Source organism: Musca autumnalis, unplaced genomic scaffold (assembly GCF_047663935.1).
Source record: "Musca autumnalis isolate F117 unplaced genomic scaffold, ASM4766393v1 scaffold_93, whole genome shotgun sequence".
Lineage (NCBI taxonomy): Eukaryota > Metazoa > Arthropoda > Insecta > Diptera > Muscidae > Musca > Musca autumnalis.
The window spans coordinates 299585-312609 of record NW_027412454.1 but is presented as its reverse complement, the minus strand read 5'-3'; the positions used below and the strand labels follow the sequence as shown (position 1 = coordinate 312609).

At 32.0% G+C, this 13025-nt stretch overlaps 6 protein-coding genes across 6 annotated transcripts; 3 read left to right on the top strand and 3 right to left on the bottom strand.

Moving 5' to 3' along the window:
* Positions 1-1149: 1149 nt before the first annotated feature.
* On the bottom strand, positions 1150-1461 carry LOC141388555 (histone H4). Its single transcript, XM_073958473.1, has one exon. It carries the CDS (start codon positions 1459-1461, stop codon positions 1150-1152), a length of 312 nt encoding a protein of 103 aa, XP_073814574.1.
* Positions 1462-1782: 321 nt separating this feature from the next.
* On the top strand, positions 1783-2193 carry LOC141388541 (histone H3). The gene has a single exon (XM_073958460.1). The coding sequence runs from the start codon at positions 1783-1785 to the stop codon at positions 2191-2193; it is 411 nt and encodes a 136-aa protein (XP_073814561.1).
* A 3897-nt stretch (positions 2194-6090) lies between these two features.
* On the bottom strand, positions 6091-6960 carry LOC141388511 (histone H2B). Its single transcript, XM_073958427.1, has 2 exons — positions 6925-6960; positions 6091-6471 (listed from the first exon to the last, which is right to left on the bottom strand). The coding sequence occupies exon 2, from the start codon at positions 6463-6465 to the stop codon at positions 6091-6093; it is 375 nt and encodes a 124-aa protein (XP_073814528.1). The 5' UTR covers positions 6466-6471; positions 6925-6960.
* Positions 6746-7120, top strand: LOC141388540 (histone H2A). The gene has a single exon (XM_073958459.1). It carries the CDS (start codon positions 6746-6748, stop codon positions 7118-7120), a length of 375 nt encoding a protein of 124 aa, XP_073814560.1.
* A 2485-nt stretch (positions 7121-9605) lies between these two features.
* LOC141388558 (histone H4) lies at positions 9606-9917 on the bottom strand. The gene has a single exon (XM_073958477.1). It carries the CDS (start codon positions 9915-9917, stop codon positions 9606-9608), a length of 312 nt encoding a protein of 103 aa, XP_073814578.1.
* A 321-nt stretch (positions 9918-10238) lies between these two features.
* On the top strand, positions 10239-10649 carry LOC141388539 (histone H3). The gene has a single exon (XM_073958456.1). The coding sequence runs from the start codon at positions 10239-10241 to the stop codon at positions 10647-10649; it is 411 nt and encodes a 136-aa protein (XP_073814557.1).
* The last annotated feature ends 2376 nt before the right edge of the window (positions 10650-13025 follow it).

Sequence of the window (13025 nt, the reverse complement as noted above, 5' to 3'; positions counted from 1 at the left end):
ATTTAGAAAATTATGTGATTTTTTGGAGGATTATGTGATTTTTGAATAAATAAGTAAAAGATAAAATTTTTCTATGCGAGTTCATGAAATGTAAGAAGAAGAAGAAGAATTTTTCAATAATTTCAACATAAAGTGGGAGAAATTTAGAAAATTATGTGATTTTTTGGAGGATTAAGTAAAAGATAAAATATTTTTATATGAAATCATGAAACATAAGAAGAAGAATTTTTTCATGAGCAAATTTTTGAAAAAAGAGATGCTATAAAAATTTTTTAAATATAATTTTAAGAAAAATCGCAGTAAATATTAACAAAATTCAAACTAATTTAATGAAAATTTTTTTAAAAAAGGTAATTTTCATTTTAATTTAAAAAATTTAATAACAATTTTTAATAATTTCATCACAAAATAACAAAAATTTTTACTTGAAGGAAAAAATAAGTACATAACATCGCAGTCAAAAAGATATTGTTGGCTTGGCATAGCATTGATGTGCGTTAGTTATATGAACAAACACACGCACACACCGACCGACGCTAGCGTATACACACATCGTCGTATTATCAAGCAAGCAAGCAGCTACCCTAACAACGAGAGTTGCCGGTAGAACATGTATTAGTGGAAATAAAGGAACATTTTTGTGTATTACGAAAAAGGAATGATCAGAGTTGCCGACGGTAAACATTTTTGAAGGCAAAAAAAAGAAGAAGAAGAAGAAAAAATGTTAAGAAAAAAGGTAATGATCAGAGTTGCCGACGGCTAACATTTTTGAAGGAAAAAAATGGAAAATTATTTGACGATGGAAACAAATTTATGAAAATAAAATTAAATGAGCAGAGTTGCCGAAGGCATTTATTTTTGAAGACAAAAGGGAATATTATTTGAAAAAAAAAAATATGAAATGTGGAAAATGAAAGAAAAAATAAAATGCACTGAAAAAAGTAATATGAAAGAAAATATTTTATGGTTAGTTTTATTTTTCATATATTAAGGTAAGTAGTTTTATTTTTGATATATTTTATTAATTTTTTTATGTTTTTGTAATTTTCAACAAGAAAATATCTCTTTTTAAATATTTTTTGTGGTCCTGAAAAGGACCGATTGTTTTGTTGTAAAAGAAAAATTCTCCAAATAGCGTCAAGAAAATATTTAACCGCCGAAACCGTACAAAGTACGACCTTGTCTCTTCAAAGCATAGACGACATCCATAGCAGTGACGGTTTTACGCTTAGCATGTTCGGTGTATGTAACGGCGTCACGAATAACGTTTTCCAAAAACACCTTCAGAACACCACGGGTTTCTTCGTAGATGAGGCCAGAGATACGCTTTACACCACCACGGCGAGCCAAACGTCTAATAGCTGGCTTGGTAATACCTTGGATATTATCACGTAACACTTTACGGTGACGTTTAGCGCCACCTTTTCCCAAGCCTTTGCCACCTTTACCACGACCAGTCATTTTTCACTTTTTTAAAAATCACTTAACACTTCACGAAAGCACAAGAACGAATGTTTTTTCGAAGGCTGGCGGCTTCTATTTATACAAAAATTGGCCTGTTTGACTAACCAAGAGTCTTAATGGAATACACATGTATTTGTGTATGTGTTAGTACACATTTTGGGCGCGCACAGCTGTCTTTACTGGTTTACCCACCCCTAATCATAGCCGCCTCTTCGAAATTTTCTATAAATACCGCTATATGGATGGATGGCACAGTTATTACAGTGTTAACAGTGTTTGTGTGCATACCTAAGTGAAGTGAAAAAACTAAAGTGAAAAATGGCTCGTACTAAGCAAACTGCCCGTAAATCAACTGGTGGAAAGGCTCCTCGTAAGCAATTGGCCACTAAAGCTGCTCGTAAGAGTGCCCCAGCCACCGGCGGCGTCAAGAAGCCTCATCGTTTCCGTCCTGGTACTGTTGCCTTGCGTGAAATCCGTCGTTACCAGAAGAGTACTGAATTGTTGATCCGCAAATTGCCCTTCCAACGTTTGGTTCGTGAAATTGCTCAAGATTTCAAAACTGATTTGCGTTTCCAGAGCTCTGCTGTTATGGCCTTGCAAGAAGCCAGTGAAGCATACTTGGTTGGTCTTTTCGAAGATACTAACTTGTGCGCCATCCATGCTAAGCGTGTCACCATCATGCCTAAAGATATTCAATTGGCCAGACGTATCCGTGGAGAACGTGCTTAAATTCTTGACGTTTTAAAAACATATTTTTTACAACAAAACAATCGGTCCTTTTCAGGACCACAAAATATTTATAAAAAAGAGATTATTTTTTCATCAAACTATTTATCATTTTTAACATTTTAAATAAATAAATATTTTTCTTTGTGTTTATTTCATTTTTGAGGCTGATTTTAGGAATATTTTAAAATTTTCTTGTATGAGTCATATTTGACGGCGTCAGTAAAAATTTCCCATTAGAAGACACATTTTATTCTTCTTCTTGAAAAAAATATAATATTACAATTTTCCCTTTCAAAGACACATTTCTGCTTCTTAAAAAAGTATTGAAATTTGCTTCTATAGGAAATTTTTGACGGCGTCAGTAAAATTATTCAATTAAATATTTTGTTCTTCTTCTTGACACAAAAAACAAAAATTATGTTATAATTTTTCCCTAAAAAGACATTTTATTCTTCTTCTTGAACAAACTTATTGAAATTTCCTTCTATATGTCATTTTTGACGGCGTCAGTAAAATTTTCCCATTGAAATGCACATTTGTGTTCTTCTTCTTCTTCCTTTTCTATGTGTATTTTTGATGGCGTCAGTAATATTTTCCTATTAAAGTATACATTTATTCTTCTTCTTTCTTTTCTATTGGTCTTTTTGACGCCGTCCGTCCATATTAATTTCTTCTTTAAAGACAATGTTTTTTCTTCTTCTTATTTTCTTCATAACAAATATTTGTTCTATTGAACTTGTTTTTGTGTGTATACTAATGTCCACAAGGCATATGTTCACTAAATTTGGCGCGAAATGTTCTCTGCAATAATGCTCTCATTATTTCTCACTCAATATGGTTGAAATTTTTTGGCGGCAAATGCTCTCTGTTTTGTTTTATTTTTCTTTTCAGATAATGATGAATGAAATATGCAATTTTTTTCTTTTCAGCAATATATATTTTTTAATTTAGTAAAATTTTAGGATAATTTTGTAAAATTATAATTTTTTTGAAAATATTAATCAAAAATTTTATCACATAGAGATGGCGAATATTTCTTGGCCATTTGAAAGGCGTAATACTGCATTTTAGAAAAAAAATTTCTTTTAAGAAAATTGTTTAAATCTTGTATTATTTTTACAAAATTGTCATAGAAAAGGGATTTATTTATTTTATTATATACATTTTTGCAAAAAATATCCAAATTTTTAACGAAATCTTGAAAAAAGTACGTGCGAAAAACTTCAGTAATTCTATATGGTTTTTTCCTTGATATGTACTAGCAAAGGAAGAATTATTTTTGGAGAATATTTTTTGTAAAAATTGATGAAATTTTTACTAAATTTTAACGAAAATGCCCTCATATTTTATTAAAAAGTAATTTTTGAGCGATTTTCATATAATTTAGCAAAAATATTTCAATTTTCAAAAATATTACCTTTGACAGTGAATGTTTGTCCATAGGTGGTATACGGTAATGGGAAGATTTTTTTAACTTTTCCAAAGAAATAACTACTTTTTATGAATAATGTTATAATTTGGTGTAAATATACAGATTCTGAAATGTTTTTTAAGAAATTTTTATAAAACTTAATTAGATTTGAGCTTTTAAATTTCTTTGAAGAAAAACTTTTCTTCATTGAAAATATGCCAACAAGAGGATTTCTGCCGTCTTGGACCACATAAAGATTTTGAATTTTTTTCACAGTGAAAATGTGAAATTTGTTAATATTTTAATTTTATCCTAAAGTAAACATATCAGGCTTTATTCTCAAACAGAATTTGGAAAAATATTTTTGAAAAAATTCATAATTTTTTCAAATTTAGTTACAAATTTGTGATTACATTTTTACAATCTGTGAAGTTAAACGCTTATAACTTTTAAACGGATAAAGGAAATTACACCAAATTTTCGTTAAAATATGGCCTGATATCTATACAAGAAATGTGTAAAATATCTTTTATAAAAATATTCAAAGATTCTTCAGAAAAATTAAATTTCTACGAAAACTTTTGTAAAAAATTAAACACGCTTCCACACAATATTTCGAAAAATATAGCTATTGACTACTATGCACTTCTCATCTTTTCAATGTACCTACCATTTTTAAAAATTGCCAATAACAATTTAATAGTACACATAAATTTGTGAGTGTATTTGTGTTACAGTGAAATATAAACATAAAAGTGAATAATCATGTCTGACGCCGCCGTTGTTGAAGCCACCGCCTCCCCAGTTGCCGCTGTTGAGAAAAAGGCACCAAAGAAGGCCGCAGCCAAAGCAAAGAAACCATCAGCTGCCCCTACTCATCCACCAACCCAACAAATGGTTGACGCCGCCATCAAAACATTGAAGGAACGTGGTGGTTCATCATTGCCCGCCATCAAGAAATATTTGGCCAGCACCTACAAGGTTGATGCCCAAAAATTGGCTCCTTTCATCAAGAAATATTTGAAGAGCGCTGTTGCCAGTGGAAAATTGATCCAAACTAAAGGTAAGGGTGCTTCTGGTTCATTCAAATTGTCCGCCTCGGCTTCCAAGGAACCCAAAGCAAAGACTGCTGAAAAGAAGAAGAAGGCCCCAGCTGCTGAGAAGAAGAAGAAGGCTGCCCCTAAAAAGGCCGCCGGTGAAAAGAAAACCGCTGCCAAGAAGCCATCTGCCGCCAAAAAGACCGCTGAGAAGAAGAAGGCTGACAAAACAAAGGCTAAGGCTGCCAAGAAAACCGGTACAGTTAAGGCTAAACCAGCAAAAACCGCCGCTAAAGCATCTGCCACCAAACCAAAGGCACCCAAGGCAAAAACAGCAGCTGCTAAACCCAAAAAAGCCGCCGCACCAAAGAAGCCAGCTGCCAAGAAAGCCGCCGCCAAGAAGTAATTTTTCCCAGAAAGATTACTTGTTGACAACATTTTTCGATATTCGAAAGCATAATATCTAACAGCCCTTTTCAGGGCTACAAATTAAATTCAAAAAGAGAAAATCTTTACTTCAAACTATTTATTATTACTACTATTTATTGTTTTATTACCTAAATAAATAAGAAAAATACACACGTGTCTGATTTTAGGAAAAATATTACCCTCACTAATTACTTTTCCTATTAGGTAATTAACATTGAGCCTGTTTTATTATGGGCATTCCACAAAATAACACCACAAACGGATTAAAATTTTAGTCCGGGTCATAAAATAAATGTGACTAATTTTTGTTTGTCTAATTATGGTCATTTTCATCTAATTTCATATTTTAGGAATTTTCCATTTAATATTCAAAAATGATAATTTTTTCTCTTTGCAAAAATTGTTTGCTGGGTAAAAGGAGATTATTTTAATCAGGAATGTTTTTCTATTCTAATGAAGTTATGTTGCAACTCTATTTTATTTCTCTTTCTATTTTCCCCTAATTCTATTTTTTCCATTGAAAGAAGTCCCGTTAATTTTTGCGCCACCACCAAAAATTTCCCCTTAAAAATGTTCGCGCTTCATATTTGGCATTGGCGTAGTGAAGTGTTACAGGCAAAATGCTTATACATGCTTGTTGTTCGTTTATACATTTTCGATATTGGTGGTGACTGCCGACGGCAATACAAAGTAACATCGCACAAGCACACACACACATACCCATACAGTGGATGGCGTGTTGTTGTACACACATAGAGTAGCCAAGCAAGCAAAAAAGCAATATGAACCACGGCAAAACAAGAATTGACGGCGTCATTTAGTAAATACATGGGAAAATATTATTTTTGCTAGAATTTGAGGAATTTTAAAATTATTTTGGTAAGTTTCTTTATTAAAAAATGTAAATAATGGAAAATAAGTGTTTCGACAAAAATTTGATCTCTTTTAAAATGTTTTTTGTGGCCCTGAAAAGGGCCTTTTATGGTAGAATTTCGACGAATTGATGAAAAATCAAGGCATTTACTTGGAGCTGGTGTATTTAGTAACAGCCTTGGTACCTTCAGAGACAGCGTGCTTAGCCAATTCACCGGGCAACAATAGACGGACAGCAGTTTGGATTTCCCGACTGGTGATGGTAGAGCGCTTGTTGTAGTGGGCCAAACGAGAGGCTTCGGCGGCAATACGTTCGAAGATGTCATTCACGAAACTGTTCATGATGCTCATGGCCTTTGACGAAATACCAGTATCAGGATGGACTTGCTTCAACACTTTGTAAATGTAGATAGCGTAACTCTCCTTACGCTTGGTACGTCTCTTCGATTTATCGCCCTTGGTGATGTTCTTTTGGGCTTTGCCGGCCTTCTTTGCTGCTTTACCACTGGTTTTTGGAGGCATTTTTCACTTTTAATTTTTTTAATCACACAAACACTTTTAACACTGTTCACAAATGATAAAAACCCAGTACCCAAACAGAATATTTCAAGCATTATGTGCTCAAATGTTTCAGGTAGTCGCAGTTGCTGTGTGGAATAGTGGCCAAACAACCCCAGTTTTCGATGTGTGTGTATTAAATGAGCGAGAGAAAAGTATAAATACTAGGGGTTCAAGTGAGTAACGGCATCATTCTGTGTTTTTTCAGTGCTAAGTGAAGTGTTCAAAAAAATATTAAGTGAAAATGTCTGGTCGTGGTAAAGGTGGCAAAGTTAAGGGAAAGGCAAAGTCCCGTTCAAATCGTGCTGGTCTTCAATTCCCCGTCGGTCGTATTCATCGTTTGTTGCGCAAAGGCAACTATGCTGAACGTGTTGGTGCCGGTGCTCCAGTATATTTAGCCGCCGTCATGGAATATTTGGCTGCTGAAGTTTTGGAATTGGCTGGTAATGCTGCCCGTGACAACAAGAAGACTCGTATCATTCCCCGTCACTTGCAATTGGCCATCCGCAACGACGAAGAATTGAACAAATTGCTGTCCGGCGTCACTATTGCTCAAGGTGGTGTATTGCCAAACATCCAAGCTGTTCTCTTGCCCAAGAAGACCGAAAAGAAAGCCTAAATTATCTCGAAAGGTATTATGGAAAAAATACAGACCATCGTATAAGAAGAAGAAAAATCCATACAAAATTCAACCAATCCGTCCTTTTCAGGACGACAAAATATATTTAAAAAGAGAAAAAATCTATTCAAACTATTAATTTTCATTATTTACATTTTATAGGAAAAGAATAAAAATGACCAAAATTTTAATATTTACATTTTATAGGGAAAAAATAAAAATTCCCAAAAAATGATATTTTTCTTAATCGGCGACAACCCTTGATTATTTTGCAAATGACATTTTTTCTTTCATATTTCCTTAGAAAATATGTTCGTTTGTTGTAACTGTTTTTCATTTCTACCCCCCTCAGCAGAATTGTGTTTGTTTTATGTCGCTTTAGTTTTTCACAGAAATAGCGAGACAGATAGAGAGACAGAGAAAGAGAGAGAGCGAAAAAGAGATCATTCGTCTCATCGATGATGTTCGCGCCAATATTCCTTAATCGATGTTCCCGCCAATGTTCGTTCATCGTAAGTTGACGATGTCTGTTATGAATGTGTGTGTGTGGTGTTGTGTGTTTGTTAGTTAGAATAACCAAATGCCTTTACTTACGTTGACGATGATGATGGCCGTTGTTAATGTTGTTGTTGTGGTTGTTAGAGTAGTAAATTATTGGGAAAAAGACTTCTGCCGCCGCGAATTTTGAGGAGAAAAAAGTAACTGTATTTGGAAAGGAAAAAATGCAGAAATGTGCGATTTTGGTGATGTTGTCAGAGCATAGAGTTAGTAATAGAGTGATGACAACATGAAGTGCGCACGGAAAAATTTTTATTTTCAAAGGGAAAAAAGTAGAGTTGTGGAAATAAATTGAGGATCATTGTTAGAAAATAACCAAAATACATAAAATAGAAGAAAAATATGTGATTTTTGTGGACATTTAAGAAAGAAATAAATTATTTTTAGTGAAAAATAAGAAGAAGAAGAAGAAGAAGAAGAAGAAAATTTTCAATGATTTCAACATAAAGTAAAAGAATTTATGTGATTTTTGGGACGTTTGAGAGAAAAAATAAAATATTTTTAGTGAAACATAGGAAGAAGAAGAAGAACTTTTTTAATAATTTCAACATAAAGTAAAAGAAATTTAGAAAATTATGTGATTTTTTTTGGTAATTTAAGGAAATGTGATTTAGTGAAACAAGAAGAAGAAGAAAATTTTCAATAATTTCAACATTAAGTGAGAGAAATTTAGAAAATTATGTGATTTTTTGGACATTTAAGAAAAAAATATTTTTTTAGGGAAACATAAGGAGAAGAAGAAGAAAATTCTCAATAATTTCAACATAAAGTGAGAGAAATTTAGAAAATTATGTGATTTTTTGGAGGATTATGTGATTTTTGAATAAATAAGTAAAAGATAAAATTTTTCTATGCGAGTTCATGAAATGTAAGAAGAAGAAGAAGAATTTTTCAATAATTTCAACATAAAGTGGGAGAAATTTAGAAAATTATGTGATTTTTTGGAGGATTAAGTAAAAGATAAAATATTTTTATATGAAATCATGAAACATAAGAAGAAGAATTTTTTCATGAGCAAATTTTTGAAAAAAGAGATGCTATAAAAATTTTTTAAATATAATTTTAAGAAAAATCGCAGTAAATATTAACAAAATTCAAACTAATTTAATGAAAATTTTTTTAAAAAAGGTAATTTTCATTTTAATTTAAAAAATTTAATAACAATTTTTAATAATTTCATCACAAAATAACAAAAATTTTTACTTGAAGGAAAAAATAAGTACATAACATCGCAGTCAAAAAGATATTGTTGGCTTGGCATAGCATTGATGTGCGTTAGTTATATGAACAAACACACGCACACACCGACCGACGCTAGCGTATACACACATCGTCGTATTATCAAGCAAGCAAGCAGCTACCCTAACAACGAGAGTTGCCGGTAGAACATGTATTAGTGGAAATAAAGGAACATTTTTGTGTATTACGAAAAAGGAATGATCAGAGTTGCCGACGGTAAACATTTTTGAAGGCAAAAAAAAGAAGAAGAAGAAGAAAAAATGTTAAGAAAAAAGGTAATGATCAGAGTTGCCGACGGCTAACATTTTTGAAGGAAAAAAATGGAAAATTATTTGACGATGGAAACAAATTTATGAAAATAAAATTAAATGAGCAGAGTTGCCGAAGGCATTTATTTTTGAAGACAAAAGGGAATATTATTTGAAAAAAAAAAATATGAAATGTGGAAAATGAAAGAAAAAATAAAATGCACTGAAAAAAGTAATATGAAAGAAAATATTTTATGGTTAGTTTTATTTTTCATATATTAAGGTAAGTAGTTTTATTTTTGATATATTTTATTAATTTTTTTATGTTTTTGTAATTTTCAACAAGAAAATATCTCTTTTTAAATATTTTTTGTGGTCCTGAAAAGGACCGATTGTTTTGTTGTAAAAGAAAAATTCTCCAAATAGCGTCAAGAAAATATTTAACCGCCGAAACCGTACAAAGTACGACCTTGTCTCTTCAAAGCATAGACGACATCCATAGCAGTGACGGTTTTACGCTTAGCATGTTCGGTGTATGTAACGGCGTCACGAATAACGTTTTCCAAAAACACCTTCAGAACACCACGGGTTTCTTCGTAGATGAGGCCAGAGATACGCTTTACACCACCACGGCGAGCCAAACGTCTAATAGCTGGCTTGGTAATACCTTGGATATTATCACGTAACACTTTACGGTGACGTTTAGCGCCACCTTTTCCCAAGCCTTTGCCACCTTTACCACGACCAGTCATTTTTCACTTTTTTAAAAATCACTTAACACTTCACGAAAGCACAAGAACGAATGTTTTTTCGAAGGCTGGCGGCTTCTATTTATACAAAAATTGGCCTGTTTGACTAACCAAGAGTCTTAATGGAATACACATGTATTTGTGTATGTGTTAGTACACATTTTGGGCGCGCACAGCTGTCTTTACTGGTTTACCCACCCCTAATCATAGCCGCCTCTTCGAAATTTTCTATAAATACCGCTATATGGATGGATGGCACAGTTATTACAGTGTTAACAGTGTTTGTGTGCATACCTAAGTGAAGTGAAAAAACTAAAGTGAAAAATGGCTCGTACTAAGCAAACTGCCCGTAAATCAACTGGTGGAAAGGCTCCTCGTAAGCAATTGGCCACTAAAGCTGCTCGTAAGAGTGCCCCAGCCACCGGCGGCGTCAAGAAGCCTCATCGTTTCCGTCCTGGTACTGTTGCCTTGCGTGAAATCCGTCGTTACCAGAAGAGTACTGAATTGTTGATCCGCAAATTGCCCTTCCAACGTTTGGTTCGTGAAATTGCTCAAGATTTCAAAACTGATTTGCGTTTCCAGAGCTCTGCTGTTATGGCCTTGCAAGAAGCCAGTGAAGCATACTTGGTTGGTCTTTTCGAAGATACTAACTTGTGCGCCATCCATGCTAAGCGTGTCACCATCATGCCTAAAGATATTCAATTGGCCAGACGTATCCGTGGAGAACGTGCTTAAATTCTTGACGTTTTAAAAACATATTTTTTACAACAAAACAATCGGTCCTTTTCAGGACCACAAAATATTTATAAAAAAGAGATTATTTTTTCATCAAACTATTTATCATTTTTAACATTTTAAATAAATAAATATTTTTCTTTGTGTTTATTTCATTTTTGAGGCTGATTTTAGGAATATTTTAAAATTTTCTTGTATGAGTCATATTTGACGGCGTCAGTAAAAATTTCCCATTAGAAGACACATTTTATTCTTCTTCTTGAAAAAAATATAATATTACAATTTTCCCTTTCAAAGACACATTTCTGCTTCTTAAAAAAGTATTGAAATTTGCTTCTATAGGAAATTTTTGACGGCGTCAGTAAAATTATTCAATTAAATATTTTGTTCTTCTTCTTGACACAAAAAACAAAAATTATGTTATAATTTTTCCCTAAAAAGACATTTTATTCTTCTTCTTGAACAAACTTATTGAAATTTCCTTCTATATGTCATTTTTGACGGCGTCAGTAAAATTTTCCCATTGAAATGCACATTTGTGTTCTTCTTCTTCTTCCTTTTCTATGTGTATTTTTGATGGCGTCAGTAATATTTTCCTATTAAAGTATACATTTATTCTTCTTCTTTCTTTTCTATTGGTCTTTTTGACGCCGTCCGTCCATATTAATTTCTTCTTTAAAGACAATGTTTTTTCTTCTTCTTATTTTCTTCATAACAAATATTTGTTCTATTGAACTTGTTTTTGTGTGTATACTAATGTCCACAAGGCATATGTTCACTAAATTTGGCGCGAAATGTTCTCTGCAATAATGCTCTCATTATTTCTCACTCAATATGGTTGAAATTTTTTGGCGGCAAATGCTCTCTGTTTTGTTTTATTTTTCTTTTCAGATAATGATGAATGAAATATGCAATTTTTTTCTTTTCAGCAATATATATTTTTTAATTTAGTAAAATTTTAGGATAATTTTGTAAAATTATAATTTTTTTGAAAATATTAATCAAAAATTTTATCACATAGAGATGGCGAATATTTCTTGGCCATTTGAAAGGCGTAATACTGCATTTTAGAAAAAAAATTTCTTTTAAGAAAATTGTTTAAATCTTGTATTATTTTTACAAAATTGTCATAGAAAAGGGATTTATTTATTTTATTATATACATTTTTGCAAAAAATATCCAAATTTTTAACGAAATCTTGAAAAAAGTACGTGCGAAAAACTTCAGTAATTCTATATGGTTTTTTCCTTGATATGTACTAGCAAAGGAAGAATTATTTTTGGAGAATATTTTTTGTAAAAATTGATGAAATTTTTACTAAATTTTAACGAAAATGCCCTCATATTTTATTAAAAAGTAATTTTTGAGCGATTTTCATATAATTTAGCAAAAATATTTCAATTTTCAAAAATATTACCTTTGACAGTGAATGTTTGTCCATAGGTGGTATACGGTAATGGGAAGATTTTTTTAACTTTTCCAAAGAAATAACTACTTTTTATGAATAATGTTATAATTTGGTGTAAATATACAGATTCTGAAATGTTTTTTAAGAAATTTTTATAAAACTTAATTAGATTTGAGCTTTTAAATTTCTTTGAAGAAAAACTTTTCTTCATTGAAAATATGCCAACAAGAGGATTTCTGCCGTCTTGGACCACATAAAGATTTTGAATTTTTTTCACAGTGAAAATGTGAAATTTGTTAATATTTTAATTTTATCCTAAAGTAAACATATCAGGCTTTATTCTCAAACAGAATTTGGAAAAATATTTTTGAAAAAATTCATAATTTTTTCAAATTTAGTTACAAATTTGTGATTACATTTTTACAATCTGTGAAGTTAAACGCTTATAACTTTTAAACGGATAAAGGAAATTACACCAAATTTTCGTTAAAATATGGCCTGATATCTATACAAGAAATGTGTAAAATATCTTTTATAAAAATATTCAAAGATTCTTCAGAAAAATTAAATTTCTACGAAAACTTTTGTAAAAAATTAAACACGCTTCCACACAATATTTCGAAAAATATAGCTATTGACTACTATGCACTTCTCATCTTTTCAATGTACCTACCATTTTTAAAAATTGCCAATAACAATTTAATAGTACACATAAATTTGTGAGTGTATTTGTGTTACAGTGAAATATAAACATAAAAGTGAATAATCATGTCTGACGCCGCCGTTGTTGAAGCCACCGCCTCCCCAGTTGCCGCTGTTGAGAAAAAGGCACCAAAGAAGGCCGCAGCCAAAGCAAAGAAACCATCAGCTGCCCCTACTCATCCACCAACCCAACAAATGGTTGACGCCGCCATCAAAACATTGAAGGAACGTGGTGGTTCATCATTGCCCGCCATCAAGAAATATTT

Excerpts from the sequence above, each read along its gene's own strand:
- LOC141388555 (XM_073958473.1), bottom strand. The coding sequence starts at position 1,461 with ATGACTGGTCGTGGTAAAGGTGGCAAAGGCTTGGGAAAAGGTGGCGCT.
- LOC141388539 (XM_073958456.1), top strand. The coding sequence starts at position 10,239 with ATGGCTCGTACTAAGCAAACTGCCCGTAAATCAACTGGTGGAAAGGCT.
- LOC141388558 (XM_073958477.1), bottom strand. The coding sequence starts at position 9,917 with ATGACTGGTCGTGGTAAAGGTGGCAAAGGCTTGGGAAAAGGTGGCGCT.
- LOC141388511 (XM_073958427.1), bottom strand. The coding sequence starts at position 6,465 with ATGCCTCCAAAAACCAGTGGTAAAGCAGCAAAGAAGGCCGGCAAAGCC.
- LOC141388540 (XM_073958459.1), top strand. The coding sequence starts at position 6,746 with ATGTCTGGTCGTGGTAAAGGTGGCAAAGTTAAGGGAAAGGCAAAGTCC.
- LOC141388541 (XM_073958460.1), top strand. The coding sequence starts at position 1,783 with ATGGCTCGTACTAAGCAAACTGCCCGTAAATCAACTGGTGGAAAGGCT.